Raw genomic sequence first — 17,491 nt, forward strand, 5'->3', positions numbered from 1 at the left:
TATTTGAATTACTTTTTTTTGTTTCGAAAAGTTAATGATAAGTGAAGATGAATAGTGGATAATCTGATAATACTTACACTGTAATTGTATACATTTTTTTCTCTATTTACATGAAATAACAGTTCAACATATCATCAAATGGTCACTATTTACAAGAGCAACCACCTTAATGACACACATTGACAACGCTTTTTTGACAAACAAATTCACATTTTACTGCCTATTTTGTATTAACTCAAGGGTACAAGCAAGTTAAGATAAAATCGCCAAAAACAACAGTGAACATGGTAAGTTATGAGTGCAGTTCCTAGCAGCAAGACAAGAAACCAATGATTCCTGTCCCCACAGGTTGAGCAATGTCCTTCTCTGGCTTGTGTAGTAGTCACACAAACTCATCTGAACTTAGATTTCCATCCAAATTTGTGTCATACAAATGGAAGACAATCTCAACCACATTGTCAGATAGGAGATAAATCACAAACCTGAAGTTGAAACAACCGAACAAAATAAGAAATTATTGCACACCACATATGTTATAGGGGACAAAAGATGGAAATAAGACAAATTAGAAAAGCACTAATAGTGATGGCAAATCAATGCTCATAAAAATGATTAAACTCATCTTATCTTCCTAATATGGAAAGTATAATTATCAATGAGATTACATCTCTTTCAATTAGTAAATGGCATTAAAAGCTGAACAAGGATGGTGCTTCTTTACTTGATTCAAAAAAAAGCCTCCATGGTTATAGAATGAAAGAAAAATATATATTATAAGCTACCAAGTTTTCAGGGTTTTCTATTTTCACTAGTAACTGAGAATTTTGTCATAATGGGGACACAAATTTCCCAGTAATCATTATCTCTATTAAATTAGAAAGAAATCAAAGATAAATGTTGTACATTTTGATGCAGCTCTAAGAAAACCATCATCCACAACTCTTTTATACACATGCACCAGATCATCTACCATTCATGTATTGGTTACTTTCTTTTTGAAAAGTCAACAACAATTAAATATCAACGGTAGATTATGCAATGATAATGTATAAAACTCAATGTATACCTTTTTTTTTTCTCTTCTCATTAACTGTGAATTTATCTATCTCCCTATGGATGGAGGAATTAAATTAAGGCCATTCAGAGTGCATAACAGGGAAGAGAGAGCACCCACAGGACATAAAATGCAATTCATTATAACAATTAGTTCTTAACTTTCAGAAATATAAAATTTAAATAATCACTTTTAATTCATTAGAAATTAAATTAAAAAGAAATGGAAAAAAATAAGGTGAAAATGATGAAAATAAATAAAGGTATAATTGCAAACTATAATATAATTATGCATTAAGTCTGTCAAAAGATATAGGAATATTAACAGAACGATTATTAACGGTTATCACAATTTAACAAAACATTTTTGTTGCAAGGATCCAAGTAAGCCCTAATGCATTCGGTATTTGATACTTAATGGGCCAAGGATTAATAGCTCGCGTGGCCCAAAGGAAACAATGATATTTATAGATACACATGGTTCTGTGATATAATTTTAAACATCTTTGATGACATTCTTCTTTTAAATTCAATAAAATATTGTTGAAAGGTTGAAGATAATTAATTAGCATTATTCATTATCAATATTTTTTGATGTGTAGCTCATTATACTTCTAAGTTCTAACAACTTGCTAGTTATTATATTATATTCATAATTTTAAATAGTTATAGATATTTCACAATGTTTTTATTTGAATGGTTGGTTTGTCTATATTGTACACAGATTGAATGAAATAATAATATTTTATATGAGCTACACATCAAGTATGCCCGAAATTTGAAATCATATTTGTGTATGTATCATATGGTTTTTTTAAAATAACTTTTGCTATCAGCTACATCTGGGAAAGGCTTGAATAAACGTTAGAATGAAAACGGTATAACTTATAAAGAGTACGTTCAACCATGTGAAATGGAATATTTTGCTGCTAAATTTTGTAGTTTATTGTTGAATAGTGCGTTTATTAAAAAGTTGCTGAGTTGAACTCCACGTTTGATGCTGAGTTTCGCAGTTTGATGTTGTGGCTAGGACTAATTATTGATAAAATGTTATCTAAAAGCTTCATGTTTAACTTTATTACTTTATGCGACCAAGCATGGATGAACCTATTGCTATCGGATGATTTATGATCAATTATTATTATTTTCTTTTTTTTTTAGATTTAAGTTACAATTTAATGGACCAATAGTAAGGTAGAAACATGACAGGTCAGACTTAGCCTATATAGTATATAGGAGTTTGGATCCGGCCTGTTAGTCTATTTAAAAAAAACCAAAACCTAGATATGGTCTGTTTAAAAGTCTGGTTTAACATGTTAGTCTGTTTAAATGTCTATTATACTATATACTCATGAAATAGGCTATCATGTCTATATTTTAATAGGTTTATAGACTTATTTTTATTTACGCTCATTTAATTCTAATAATTATATTATATTTTTATATTAATATTACATATATAATAATATTACTTATATTAAAATCGTATAACTTCAACATTTTTATGTAATATAACTAAATAGGTCGGCCTGTTAAGCTAAATAGGTCTTTTAGGTTGCCTAAAACCTGACCTGTTAAACTAAATAGGTTTTTTATAAAGTCTGAGTCTGGCATATTCGTGAAAAAAGTCTGGCATGGCCGAGCCTGTTATCGACCAAGTAATAGGCCTCTGATAGGCGGCCTGACTTGTTTCCACCATTACCAAGAAGGCATTGATACGGTGTAAGGCCTAATTTTAATCCTCAAATATCATATGAGATTAAAATATCACAGTCTCAATACTTGAAAGCGACACTAATTATTAGGAAGGACAATCATATATATGAAACGAAATAATTCCTTATTTATATGGTGAGAATATCCTTAGTTATAAAGAAAAAATAGGTTTTAATGGGTGATTACTACGCTAACAACCTACTTTTTTTAAAGGCATAGATATGCCATCCTATCTCAAAATTTACAACTTTAATCTTAATCCTTGTAATTGTTAGGAAACTGTTTCTTATGGAAGAGTGAAGAGCCACAAGTAAGACACCACGTCTTGAACCAAAACCTTAAGGCATTAGTTCCATGGGCCTTTCCTTCTTATAAACCCTTTCACTCCTCCCTACATATCCAATGTGGGACTTCACACTTGAATAAACCCAACAATCTCCCCCTCAAGTGTGGGTACCACACACTTTCCGGTCTACCCCCTTGAGTCCACCATGTCCCAGCCGAACCATCGGCTCTGATACCACTTGTTGGACCTAGAATGTGACCGGGGAGCCTCCAACCACCGGGGAGTTCCATTGTTACATGGGTATGGGAAGAGTGAAGAGCCACAAGTAAGACACCACGTCTTGAACCAAAACCTTAAGGCATTAGTTCCATGGGTCTTTACTTCTTATAAACCCTTTCACTCCTCCCTACATATCCAATGTGGGACTTCACACTTGAATAAACCCAACAATAATGATCAACTAAAGTTAAAACCAAAAACTATAATAAAAATTCTCGAGGGAGTAAAAGCAAAATTATGTATATTCATATAGACAAAATGTATTTAAGACCTTTTCTAAATAAAGTATACAGTCATCCTCACTTAATATACCTTTAATTTGGAGAAAATTTAATGTGGACTTTTAATTCAAAAATAGCACTGTGATCTTTTCTTTCCATGTGGGTTTTAATTATTCCATGCTTTTTATCTTGGTGTTAGGAAAATAATTGAGATTAAAAAAATTGAAGTCGAATAAATATAATTTAAAAATTTCTTGAAGAATAGTCTAGAAGGCCCATAGAAACCTACATATTAGCATAGTCTCTATTTATTTAGCAAATGTGTAAGGTTTAACCATGTAAAAAATTTAATATAATGAGAGTGAATATATTGAGCCACTTATATATTGAACATATTCTCAGGTTTACTATGTTGGTAAAAAAAATATAAATGTTATTATAGAATCACTTTAAATAAAGATCAATGGTCTTCTTTGATCTCTAGACAGTATGTTTTATTAGCAACTCTTATAAAAACTTTCATTTAAAAAACAATAAAATTATTCCTATTTGATCCAAAGATACCTATTTAAAGACCTAGAAGTTTTTTCCTGCAAAAACCTTAGCTATATTTATGTTATCCATATAATGTAAGTTTTTAAAAGATTTTTAAACTACGCTTAAAATATATCTAATCAAAACATCATAAAACTATAATAAATTATAGATCAAACTCAATTCAATAGACTATTCCAGAGTAGGTCTTAACATATATCATCAATGAGAGGGATGAAGTCTAGTGTTGTAAAAACCAGTTTATATCGGTCGATTCAATTAGTAAATTGATCCAAATATTAGTATGGTATAATAATTATACTGATCATGCAATCCTATTGGTTATATTAGCCAGTTTTCAATTAAATCGTATCGATCATACCAGCCAGTTTTTATTTAAATTTATTTTTTAATAAAAAATAAAAATAACGGTTACTTTGAGGCCTACAAGTAATCTGACAATCACCAACATTAAGATAACTGCACCACATGCAGATAGTGAGGTTACTGTTAGCTGTTGTGTAGGTCCAGTTTTGACGTGTTGTAACATGCGCTGTGGCCTTGTGGGCAAGGCAACTGGGTAAGCAACTTCATTATTTAATACTACTACTTTCCTTCTTCAATTTTGGGATCTCACTTGTATCATCCCTCAACAAATATCACTTTTATTAGACTAATACTTAGATAGTTTTGTTATGATTTATGACTTAGTATTTTAATTTTTACGTAATTATTATTTGATATCCGTTAAGTAATAATTTTGAAATAGTTAAAAAACTTTTTATAATTTTATATCTATTAAAATGTATTCCTAAATCTGAGAGCTGACCTCTTTAATCTCATGATTCCCATCCTCTAACCCTCTCAGAAGTATCCTTTAGAATTAGTTTCCTTTCTCTCCGGAATTCTTTGTCTCTGATATGGCAAGAACTATGCTTTTGCTATGATCACTTATACTTCAACTATTTCTTTTTAATTTTTTATTCTAGATCCCAAGTTTGTTCAGCTTTGAATTTTGCTCTATGATTAAGGCCATTTGAAATTTTGGATATGTTATTGTCCTTTTGTAATTTTTATTCCTCTGGGAATTCCTTCTTCGTGTTTAATTTTTCCTCTTATTGTACTTGTATACTCCTTCAAGGCTCCAGCACAGGGGCGTGATGATGTCCACAAATGTCGATAAAAAATTCCCATCTTATTCAATTTTAAATGTCACCTTAAATGAAATTCTGCTTCACCCACAACCACCTGCAATTAAAATCAATATTTTCGGTACAACAACCTGCAATTAAAATCAATATTATAGGTACAACAACCTGCAATTTAACAAATTAGTTAGGAAAAACAATAAAAAACACTATACAAATAAAAAAAATACGGTTTAGAATAATTAAAAAAGAACAAAAATACCTGGCACCAAACGCAACAGAAAGAACGTAACGGAGAGTACACGGAGACAAAGTGAACGGAACGGTCCTTAACGATGAAAGCAACCAAACGGAAAATGGAAGCCATTGACGGAAAGCATAACGTAATGAGAACAACGCTTCAACGTGGAAAGAGAACTGAAACGGATCACGCATTTCATCAGTGTTGACCCTCTTAAATCTCAAATTCTCAATTTTAATCTGACCAAATTATGTTTTGATTTAATTCGGGATTATTGTCCCCAAATCAAGCCTCTAAATATGTTGATTTTATTTATGTCAATACGAATTTGGAATCAAATTTTGTGTGCAGAAAGAAAAGAAACTGTTCAAAACTCCGCTTCCATAGCAAAAGTTTATGTACAAAAATAATTCTGTGGATCCAAACTCATAGATCTATGCCGGAAATCAACCATATTTCACGGCGATAATTTTATCCATCTGTTCCAGACGACGAAATCAAAACTCGCCGGAGAATCTCACCATCTAACTGCTCCGCCGGATTCCGACTCTGGCGCCAGATCACCACCACCACAACAGCGGTCAAACGAAGAACGAAACCTGTAAAAGAAACATCAAATCAAAGATCCTAAGCCTTGGACATAACGGAGAGACGACTCGGTCTAGGTTCAAACGCCGATCTTCTCCTCTGTTGATGCGAAGAAGGACGAATCAAAGCGGTTAAAGCTCTCTTAACCCATTCTCCTTCAACTCCTCCAATCCTCACAAGCGAGTTCTTCATCGCAGATCTACGCATATTCAGACTCAAACGGTTCGAAGGATACGGATCTGCTTGACCGTTGTTGCTGTTCTTGTGCAAGCTGCAGCGGAACGAACCTGGATGTGTAGTTGGAGAACACATACACGTTGTTTTCTTCTGAACCGGTCGGCTATTTTTTGTTATGATTTGGTTCGGTATAGGCCGGTTCGGTGAAATAGAGCGGGAATCGATAGAAAACCGAACACCTGAAGAAAGAGATGCGGAACTATAGAAATTGAGACGCGTGGGTGAAGCGGAACGGTGATGACTGTGATGGTGATGTGATTTGTTAAAGAAAGTGGATGATGGAGATGAAAAGCTTGAGTTAGTGGAAGAAGCAAAAGCTGAAGAGGGTGAAGAGAAAGGGGCTTTTGATGTTGTGTAAGAACAGAATCTGGTATGTGATGGTGAGAGTGAACGAAGAACTGGTCCACTCTGTTTTGTTTTTGAAGAAGAAGTAGCCATAGGAATTTTGAGAAAGGAAAGGAACAAAGGAAGAAAGAGAGAATAGAGAAAACTTTTTTGTTTGTTTTCCTCAAAGGACCCCTTAGGGGAGTTGGTTTGGCAAACCTAGCGAGTCTCCGAAGCTGCTTAAATAGGTGGAAATGGAGAAAGGGTGAAGGGTGATTAACTTCAAGTGCAGGGGTGTTCTTGACCTAAAGGAATCGTGTTAGTTAACATAACTTAACCATGGTTAGGTTAAGGTTAGTTGTGTGAGACAAGTTCAGAACCTCATAAATTATTACTTATTATAATTCATTAAAAAATATATTTAAACAAAAAAATTTAATATTAAATATTTTTCTGATCCATCACTCATGAAATCATATCTTTTATCCGATAGAAAATGTGGTCATGGTGTGTTGCGTATAAAGTAAGCATGGTTATTTTAGTTAGGATTCGGATCCAACGGTTGTTACGATGTGGGGATGTATTAATAGTGTTGATTGGAGAGACGTTAATCTAACAGGTTTCCTTGGAAACCGTAAATGGTGCCACGTATAGTCATCATTTATGGGAAACGGAGGAGTGGGAATGTACAAGAATGCCACTTCTTTGTCGGTAATAAACAGTGACCAATAATACTATTCACTTATTCCACACATTTTTCTTTATATTGACTGAATCTTTCTAAAAAATAACAACGATGAAGCATTCAAATTTTCAAACCTTCCTCGCCTGGGCCGTGCCTGTTGCTTCATCCCAAAGATATTTTCTTCTTTCCCACGTTAGAATAGTCCTACTTTAACTATTATTAATATCATATTAACTCTCGTATCAATTAAGATATTAGTATAATAGTATGATAGGTACAATTGATAGCTTGCCATTTAAATCAACGCCGGTAAAATTAAATATGTATAGGAAAAGTAATTTTTTTATATCATTTAATAAAATAAAATATATATCCGTATAGTAGAGTTAGACCATATATTGATGAAGACAATATATCCTAAAACCATAGAGGTTTTGCTACTATCCAATTTCATCCATTACAATTTAATTTAACTAACACTTAGATCTAGTTTGAGAGTTGGATTTTGGTGAGGAATGGAAGATAATGGAAAACTTAAAAGTCATGAAATATATTTGGAGATGACTCTAAAGTCTTTTATTTCTCTTCATTCCCTTTCAAAATCCAACTCACAAATAAACCTTTAAATATTTTATAATTTACTGGTAGTTACAAACCTTCTTGTATAGAAAATATATTAGCTGTACTTTAAAAAAAAAAACAGGCATATAAAATATGCGACTTAACTTATGTTATGGAGACTGCGTAACTAGTTTTATTAAATCTGAGTGTTATCTTTTAAGATTAAAGTCAACACAGGGATATGTTAATACCAGGTATGTCGTGTCACTAATATAAACATTACGTGTTGTACATGGTGTAAAAAAATGTTGTTTTACACTTGAAAACAGAAATAATAACTCCCTCTCTAGGAGAGGATCCTGTTCTATTTGTACATAATGTCACTCATATATTAGGGTGTATACGTGCACACCATGTACATAAGTCTGATTCTTAATTCGTCTTGGGTATTATACAGGAAAGGTAAAGAATCAACTCATCTTAATTATTATAACCAAGATATTTCAAACAAGTCATTTTTTTACGTTAAATAAACAACTAAGATATATCTTTGGCAATCAGCAACAAAACAAATCATTATTCTCATTTGGGTGAGTGGTAGTGTATTGAATAAATATCTTCCACACAAAGTCACAAGGGGAATCAATCATAGGTACGTAGGGAAAGGGGCATGGATAATGACTATGAAATTGCTCAAACAGTTGTTGAAGGGGAAACATAAAAGCTGGTGGGTTGGGTGTTGATAATAGATAAATGACTAAACTTAGGTACAGTACCTTAAATGCTTGTGATACTAGTACTCAATAATATTATAACACCTGTAAAAAAAATTTATCTCAGCATTTACCACATAAACATTGTTAAGAGTGTTAACATTATTAACCGTATTTATGGGGTAAATGCTACAAAACACTTAAAAAAAACCCAAAGGGGGACAAAGCCATTATTTTTATTTGGGTTTTATAGTGTAATGAAATAAGTTAATTAGTTTTTATTTGGGTCCAATGCTAACCCATTTATTAATTAATCATTACAGCTAATAGATCGAAGATACAATCATATGGCTCTTCAATCTTAGCATATAGTATATGCCAATATCATCAAATTAACATGGCCATCATATATATGTATTACCTTAATCATAGGGAGTGAAAGCACAACACATATGAATAGGCACTTATGAAAATGCCAATACATATTTGAATAATATAATAAATAAGTTGGGCATATTTTATATCTTATGAGAGGAGTCGTGTTAGAAAATGAAGACATTAAGATGATGGTAATTTTATTTCTCATATTCTCACACTAAACACAATAATACCCCATACCACCACATCAATTATCATATGTGCATTAAACACCATACAAGATGAGAATATATCAGGCTCGTATCTATTTATCTTATCATATCTTTATTCATTATGACCATCAACAATCCTAAAATGGCTGGGTAACATTCTTCTATATGTCATACCCCTAATTTTGCAATAAATAGAAAAATTAGACCTCTAATTGAATAGTTTCAAATGTGTTTACTGATTAAGGCTATTTCTGTTTTTCTTTTTCAGATAAAATAGCCATGATACATTTGATTACATTAACCAACGTGCTTTGAATTTGTGCTAGTCACGGTAACTACGTTATGAAGGAATATTCTATATATTTGTTTGCCTTAACACCCAGGGATATTTTCAGATATGATTTTCAAATGCATAATGTGAATCTTCCTCGTTATTTCGCCATTACTTAATTATTATGGCGCACCCTTCACTGTGTCAATCATTGTTGGAATGTGTTTTTTCAACTTTTTACGCAACAGTCAATGCTTATAAGATATCAAAACTTAGCACCTTGGATTTGAAGTTAAACTTTCGTGGAAGTTTGGATGGACTTGAAATCAGAAGTTAAAGCAGACATTAATAGTTGGCGTGGTGCCCGATGAATGAGTATAATTTAAAGCAATAATTTCCAAAGTTAGTTTGTTTTTGCATTAAACTTACAATAATAGAGAAATCGCTATATCTCTAAAATAACCAAAAGATAAATAATTCAATTCCTAAACGCGATACTTAAAAAAAGATTAGTTCGTTACCTAGGATAAGAGATACTCATATATCATAACAGTGTAAAATATAAAATACTTCTACTTAGAACTAAGCTCATTATAAGCCACAATCAACAGATGTTTGATGTAAAGAATTTAGTAAGCTACCTACCGAGAAAGTTTAAAGAACCAACATACAAAGTTACAAACTAATCACATTAAGATGATCAAATTCATTTATTCAATGATTCTCTGATGTGAGGGTACCGATTAGCCCATCGAGAGAAACCTGCACAACAATGAGTTACACAGAATGTAAGAATTACTTAGAAAACTTTGTGTTCTAATTAGTACATAGATAACATACTCACCAGCAGACACAATGTCCCAGAGATCCATATCTGCATTACCATCCTGCAATAAATTATAACAATCAACCAAACGTAAAAAAGTATAGATTGCATATGTCTACTCTCCCCACTTGGTAGGAGCCTCGTACACTTGACTGTTTTTTTAGTGGAAAGAGAAAATGAGCGAGTAATAATTATGAGGTAGTTTTGAAAAAATACATCTAATTGTTGACACATTAAATGAAACTAACCATATTAACCAACCTCCTTAATTCCCATGAAAGTAGCCAAAAGGGCCTAGAAAAAGGACTTGGAAGTAGTACCAAATAATGAAATGAAATTCATAATTCACCTGTCCTGATGAAGCCAGACATCTCACAATGAGCTGATAAAGACTGCTAAGAGTGCTATAGTTGAAATCAGGATGGTTTAAAAGAGCCTCTTCTGATGTATAATCGAATATGAGAGCGCAAATGCTTGAAGCCATCATCATACTTGACATGTCATCAGTATTTTCTGCAAAACAATTCCAGTAACTAAAATTAAGATAAATACTACTCCATTGGTTCAATTTAAAATAAACAGTGTATAATGAAAACACCCATCTTAAATGCTGCTACTAAGTATGGTACCTGACCAATAAACCAGCGCTTTTAGAAGATCAACAAAATTTAACTCATCCAGCATCAACTGCACTTTGTCCTTCTGTAGACAAAAGGGTGCAACTTTTGTCAAAATTTTGCATAATGAATAGTATAAGGCTAGTTATTATGATGAAAACATCACCTTCAGTAGAAGGTTCATTGCTGTATCACATGCCAAGAAGATGCAACCTTTATCCTCAACTATATAATCATATGACCCAATTAATTTACTGAGGCAATCTAAAACCTGCAATTAGAGCCATTATTGTTTAGCCAAATAGAGAATGCTTCGTTAATAACATTTTTGGATGATGCCATTGCAAAAAATGTAGAAGTCATGCTAGAACATAAATATAAATAGAACTATGCTGTGAATAGGATCAAGCTATCATTAGAATTCAGTTGGTTTATATGTAAATTCCATCTTTAAGTCAAATGCGGAGATAAACCAACAAATGGAGGGGGGAAAGAATGTAGAACTTAAAAATATAAGTATTGGAACCAGAGAATGACTTACAGCCTTATGCCCTCCACATGAAGCCAGAGTTTTGCATCCCTCAAGTTCCATTGTAATTTGACACAACAATGGTAGCAGAAAGCACACAGAGTAGAAGGGGCTGAAATAAAAATTAATTTAAGCAAAGGCTCATCATCCTCCAAAATATACACCCTCCCCCACAACACATGCACAGAAGCAATCAGATAACCAGATAAAAGGTTTACCGATCAATAGTTGTCTATTTAGCATACCTTTGTTCATCTTCACCTTCAACAGAAAGCATATACCCTAGAAGAACACGAACCTTCTCCTCGCATGCAATGGGCACTTCTGCAAGATAGCTGAAACAAATACGTGAATAAATCTCAACCTTTCCTCTTGGTTTGAACTTGAAGATTTAAGAAGATAGTTAAAAAAACTCAATCGAGTTCCACCCCTGAAACCATATCCTTTGCATCAAATATAATGTAGGATAATGGTACCACAAAACAAAAGCGATAGAGATGTTAATCCATTCATGAGTTGTGAGCCTTGAGATCTATCAATGCCTCCACAATCAAGTAGTAAGGAGTTTAATCCTTACTCCCCAATACCCACATTTTTCATAATTAACTTAAAGTTCAGCTGAAGTGAGTCTATTCATTGCCTATGCTTCAAGCCCAAAGTGCACTTGACACAAAGTATGAAAGCACCTCCTCCAGAGACTGAGGAAGAAGCTTGAAGACAACACATTATCTAAAATACGCTTTTTCTATCCTATTTGGTGTTAATGGCCAGACTTCAGAAAATAAGTTGAATCTGTGTATTTCCATTCCTGATGCAACAACTTTTGGACAGTATAAGTATATATAGTGAACCTACAACTTATTAAAATAGTCTATCGTCGTTTAAACTTCCATACAACATCAAATGTCACATTAATAAATTGGATGAGAGATGTCTTCCACACATTATTAGAACTAAATGATTCAAGAAATTGGTGAAATATCAATACATTACATTGCAAAAATAAATCTAATGCCAAAAGATAAAATAAAAAATGTGAAGGTAGCAAAAGTGAAAGACATACCTCCCAATAATCCGCACCGAGGCAAGTAAATCATCCCCCTTCCGTTGTTGATGGTCCTGCACAATTTCACTGTTATACTTTGCTGTGCCATATTAAAAAAATACATTAAATAACTGGCCATCAGCATTACCCTTGCATCTTCTAAATACTCCAGTACAACAGTGATTGTCTCATTAAGCTGGCAAATCAGCTTTGTGAGTGTGCACTCATCTAGGAGGTTCCCTACAAAAGGAAAAGAGTGTTAGCAAAGAAAATGCATTATACCCATTTCACAATAGCTTACCGATAAAAAAAAGTTATGGACAATGTTAACATCACTAGCAATCAAGATTGCCTAAGAAGAAAAACCACATAGTTCACACACTTCTAGTTCCCTTTAAAGGAGTATGGACAACTAAACCACTATATCAAGAAGTTGCATATTTCAAAGGAAATCTCATACTATCACTTGAAAGGTACTTTAACGCCATATACTGAAACTCCTATTCAGACATGTTCCAAATTAGCTACTAAAAACACTAGTAAACCTGAAAGTAATAACATTAACCATCACAGATAACGGATGAAAGAACTGAGCACAACCCCTCCAACTCATTTTTTATTTTTTTATTTTTTGAAATAGACAATCAAATGAGATTTTGTGACCCAAAATGTGAAACAACATACATGGTATGATCATAATTTAAGGCTATAGGAACCATAGAACTCGAATGTTATTACTTTTTCCATAAAATGGGAAGATAGAACTGACGGGCTAGTTTGGTGGACATGATAAAGAGACATGAAAAGATAGAGCTATCCTATTGGCCTAGTACATTTTCTATCCCATTGGAGAACCTGGGTTAGGAATGAGCAAGATAGGATAGTATAGATTCCCCCCTCATACCCTCACCCAAATACACCAGTCACCACCACCACACTACCACCACTGCTACCGCCACCACCACCACCACATCAATGTCATCATTATGTGGTGTGCACCAAACATTGGGCAGGGTAAGAGTTCATCCTGCTCATATTATATTCCACTCTTATCCAACTCTATATCCTATTGTGTCCTTATTCTACCATGACTACCAAACTGCTCTAAAGGTCAAGGAATTAAATTCTTTTAACATACCATCATTTTCATCAACATTTGATATTAATTTTATTATCTTCTCAACCAATGAGTAGGCAACAGCCACATTTCGTCGCTTCGAAAAAATTGCCTCAGCAGTAGTTGAAGTATCTTGAGGTGCTTTATATTTTAAATAGGCCAACTCATTCAAAAGAACAGCAATCTCAACCCTTGACTGTTCCAAGACAAGCAATAGACACCTAAAAAAGGAAGAAGTGAGAAAACCAAACAAAACAATGAGTAGATGGCTTAAAAGTTACCATTCAACAAGCATAGCTTACATGTCAGCTGGAGTTGGATTTTGTGCGTCATTTGTTCTAACTTGGCTAATCAACCAATCTTCTCCAGATATGGAAACCATAGACTCGGCTAAAATAAGAGCCTGAAGCCTTTCAGCAGTAGCTGCATATGAACTTAAAATTAAGATAAAGAATTGAATAATCAATTCATCTTGATTGTGTTCTCTTGTTTTTTGTAAATCTAACTTGATGCGTATATTAAAATAGAAACATTTGTTAGCATCATAAAGGTCAGACCATAAGAATATCTATGTAAACTACCATAAGCACATAGAGAAAGAGTCTTTTCATCTTCCACTGAATGGAATTAATTTCCCAGATTTGAGACAGGCTATAGACCACAAGTGATACAAACAGAATTATAGTCGGAGAAGAATAAAATGTGCACTCATTACAAGTGATATCACAGACTCATAGTAATAATCAGCTTAAACAACTTATACCTTACGGCTACTTCATCCAATACCCTCCTCAAAGCTATGATGCCCATATTACAATGATTGTCTTTTTCCTAAACCAAGCAAAGCATGTTAAACTTGACTTTAAAAGTTTCCTTTCTAGCTCCATTCCATAATAGAATGCAAAACCCTTGCTCACTCTCGTGACATCATTGGTTTAACTATATCTTTTCACCTTTATCCCAACACACCACATTTAAGCTCTAAAGTTTTTTCCCCTCAAAGCAATGCTCTAGGTTTGCATACGAAACATTACAATTTATCTCAATAACATCAGCCACCTTTCTCTAGACACCAGTTTACCATTTTTTTTCTTTAAATGCATGGGTTTTTCTTTAAGTCCTCTTACAGTAATCCCGACTTTCTCTTTTCTATGCTAAGAAGCAGAATATGGATTCATTACCACAATCTTTCTTACATTACAAAGCTTGCAGACTTTCACCATTAAAATATCGTAGTACACATGATCAAGCAAAATGTCTCAACATACCAACACGATTCTGCAAAATGGCTATGATACCAATGCGAATATAATATGACCAGCTATCATTTGGAAGTAACCGGAGGGCATCAAGAAGTTGAGCCTGAAAATGGCAATAACCTGTAGTCAATTGCAATGAATAAATGAATCTAAGTGTATGTGCATGGAAATATATATGTTAATGTATATGGCATTGAACCTATGATGGTTATGAATAAAAACCAAATAAATCAGTTCAACTTATGCAACTTTATTAGTTATCCATGGAGCAGGCTAGGAACCTTCATCCCACAAGAAATATGGACAGTGTAAACAATCAGGCATTATTTATATGAAGGAGACAGCTCAAATATAGAGAACATCATCCAGTTTATTATCCGACTCCAACTAGGTAATTAATAGGACAACCCCATTTTCGTTATCAAGCATTTTAGTATTACATTACATCATAGAAACCATATCCAAAAGCAAAAGGATAAGACAACAATACATACTGAATCTTTTGAAGAAATCATGGTATTTAGTAGGTGTAGAGAATCAAATTTCAAGGAATTGTGCAAGACAGCAAACTGCTTTGCTATTTCTGCCACCTGTAGAGAGACATGCCAAAAATATTGCCTTGCATAAGACACATTTGAAGTTTACTAGCATGAAGCAAGATTATAAAATCAAAATAAAAACAGACTGACTCTTAGAAAATACACTCACAATAACTAAGAGCTCAGATGAGTAATCATTCTGGATAATCTCCAAGGACATCCTACTAAGAATCAATTGCAAAAGCTTAATAGATATTTCCATCAAATGTGAACCTGCATAATGTTTGATTACTGTGAATTATGATGCGTGGATGAAAATATAGGATCAGAAGTTCAGAAAGTCACATGTTTGCAGATGTGTGTGCAACAGGAAGGTGGCTGCTTAAAATAATTAAAATACTAATGTTATTGACAGTTACGCAAAGAAAGTTCTAGAGAAAAGACTTCTTCGAGACACAAAGGACTAGTCCGAGGTTCAGAAAAGTGGTGATCGACCTTAAATAGATACATAGGTAGTTAATGGTTCAGAAAGGAGGTATTGGTATTTTATTCCTACCCCAACAACAGTAATTAATATTCACCAACAACAGTTTCGTTATGTCTCATATTGTCCAGTATGCAGCAAGCAAGCAATCCAAGCAAACAATAAAATATTACCATCTTGCATAGAAGACATCTGAGATGCTAGTATCCTTATGCCTCCAGATTCATAAAATTTTATGATTCCATTTCCCGAAGCAGTTGATACCAAGTACAAAAACTCATAGCATTCTTCAAGAACAGATGAGCCATTTCTGAACAAGAGATTCACCAAAAAAATAATAAAATCACTTCCTCAAAAACGAGTGAAATTAAAGACTCATTTGTATCAAACTAAACTGTACACCATGTGGTCTTCGCATGGGACAAATGCCAAAAGGTATTGAGAAATTGAATTAGAACCCAATTATGTAAATTTGACCAGCAAGGAAAGTATGGCGGTATAAGCTGCTTTAGAAAAAAGTGGCCACAGTACCTAACTAAACTTAACAAAGAATGAGAATATCTTACCAAAAACAATATAATAATATTGGAAGAACATATAAAACACCCATGTTACTTTTTAATCATTAATGCCCCAAAAATATAACATAATCGACAAAATCAATAACTATGCCAAATCCTTGGTATGGTATCCTATCCAACTGCTTCCCATTGCTAATCTTATAAGAGGCATAGTTGATGAACAGATGCATGGTCAAGAAAGTAAAGGCATAACAATATTTGAATAATTTTTTGAACTACTACCAGTTTGCTTCCAATATAAGTCGGAACTTCAAAATAGGATATATAAGGATGTGCTTGGGTAATTGACTTAATTATGTGCGATAAGCTAAAGGCAACCAAGTGTGTGAGACTCCCACATGTATGTGGCCTTAAATCTACGAAAATCTGCCCTTACAGAATTTGAATATGTAATCTCTGGGTCACAAGGCAACATTGTTTTGAAATAAGCTAAAGTAACTTATTACGATAACCTTATTGCAATAAACTAAGAAGAACTCATATGAAGTTCATATGCTAGCTAATAAACTCTGTATAAGCTCTTTCAAACAGACTCGAAAGCTAGCAAAAAAAAGGAAAAACAGTGTACCGTGTTGACATTGCTTCCAATATGAGTGGAACCTTCAACACCATATCTTCCAAAGAAGCAATCTCTGGAACGCGGCAAAATGAAGCGAGAACCGTAACGGAGAGGCATAAATAAGCATCACGATTATTGTCACCACCACTGGTTACAGTTCCTTTACCCATACCTAATTCGAAGAAAATGGAACCAATAAATACAAATTAAAATGTTTACAATTTATATAATGAAGTTAAAGAGATGAAGTAGTACCAGTTCTGAGTAAGCGTTCAAGAAAGCGAGGTCCAACGGCGTCGTATACCCTACGTAGCGAGGAGTGATCCTCTGCTTTGCAGAACTTTGTAACAAGAAGAAGACCAGCGAGGCGTTGTTCATCTCTCTCTCCTTTCAGTAGCTTCAGACAATCCTCTAGGTTCGGACTCTGTTCTTGTTGTGTTGTTTCCTTCACCGAAAATAATATTCCATTAAGATAATATATATATATA

The 17,491-nt window shown here is 33.5% G+C and overlaps 2 protein-coding genes across 3 annotated transcripts in view; both read right to left on the minus strand.

Moving 5' to 3' along the window:
- LOC109328613 (putative protein TPRXL) lies at positions 5,767 to 6,852 on the minus strand. Its single transcript, XM_019562164.1, has one exon. The coding sequence runs from the start codon at positions 6,739 to 6,741 to the stop codon at positions 6,106 to 6,108; it is 636 nt and encodes a 211-aa protein (XP_019417709.1). The 5' UTR covers positions 6,742 to 6,852; the 3' UTR covers positions 5,767 to 6,105.
- LOC109328228 (neurochondrin) overlaps positions 9,995 to 17,491 on the minus strand; it is a 7,807-nt gene continuing 310 nt past the window's right edge. Inside the window, exons 2-18 of one of the 2 annotated variants that reach the window (XM_019561588.1) lie at positions 17,259 to 17,448; positions 17,013 to 17,175; positions 16,037 to 16,173; positions 15,549 to 15,652; positions 15,335 to 15,430; positions 14,850 to 14,943; positions 13,884 to 14,004; positions 13,603 to 13,802; positions 12,613 to 12,704; positions 12,483 to 12,538; positions 11,665 to 11,754; positions 11,432 to 11,531; positions 11,057 to 11,161; positions 10,903 to 10,975; positions 10,623 to 10,786; positions 10,292 to 10,334; positions 9,995 to 10,209 (exon numbers count right to left, since the gene is read on the minus strand). In XM_019561588.1, coding sequence (XP_019417133.1) covers positions 10,154 to 10,209; positions 10,292 to 10,334; positions 10,623 to 10,786; positions 10,903 to 10,975; positions 11,057 to 11,161; positions 11,432 to 11,531; positions 11,665 to 11,754; positions 12,483 to 12,538; positions 12,613 to 12,704; positions 13,603 to 13,802; positions 13,884 to 14,004; positions 14,850 to 14,943; positions 15,335 to 15,430; positions 15,549 to 15,652; positions 16,037 to 16,173; positions 17,013 to 17,175; positions 17,259 to 17,448 — 1,884 coding nt within the window. In that variant the 3' untranslated portion in view covers positions 9,995 to 10,153. The remainder of the gene's footprint in view (positions 10,210 to 10,291; positions 10,335 to 10,622; positions 10,787 to 10,902; positions 10,976 to 11,056; positions 11,162 to 11,431; positions 11,532 to 11,664; positions 11,755 to 12,482; positions 12,539 to 12,612; positions 12,705 to 13,602; positions 13,803 to 13,883; positions 14,005 to 14,849; positions 14,944 to 15,334; positions 15,431 to 15,548; positions 15,653 to 16,036; positions 16,174 to 17,012; positions 17,176 to 17,258; positions 17,449 to 17,491) is intronic. The other variant, XM_019561589.1, reaches the window with a different exon arrangement.

This window comes from Lupinus angustifolius, chromosome LG15 (assembly GCF_001865875.1).
Source record: "Lupinus angustifolius cultivar Tanjil chromosome LG15, LupAngTanjil_v1.0, whole genome shotgun sequence".
NCBI lineage: Eukaryota > Viridiplantae > Streptophyta > Magnoliopsida > Fabales > Fabaceae > Lupinus > Lupinus angustifolius.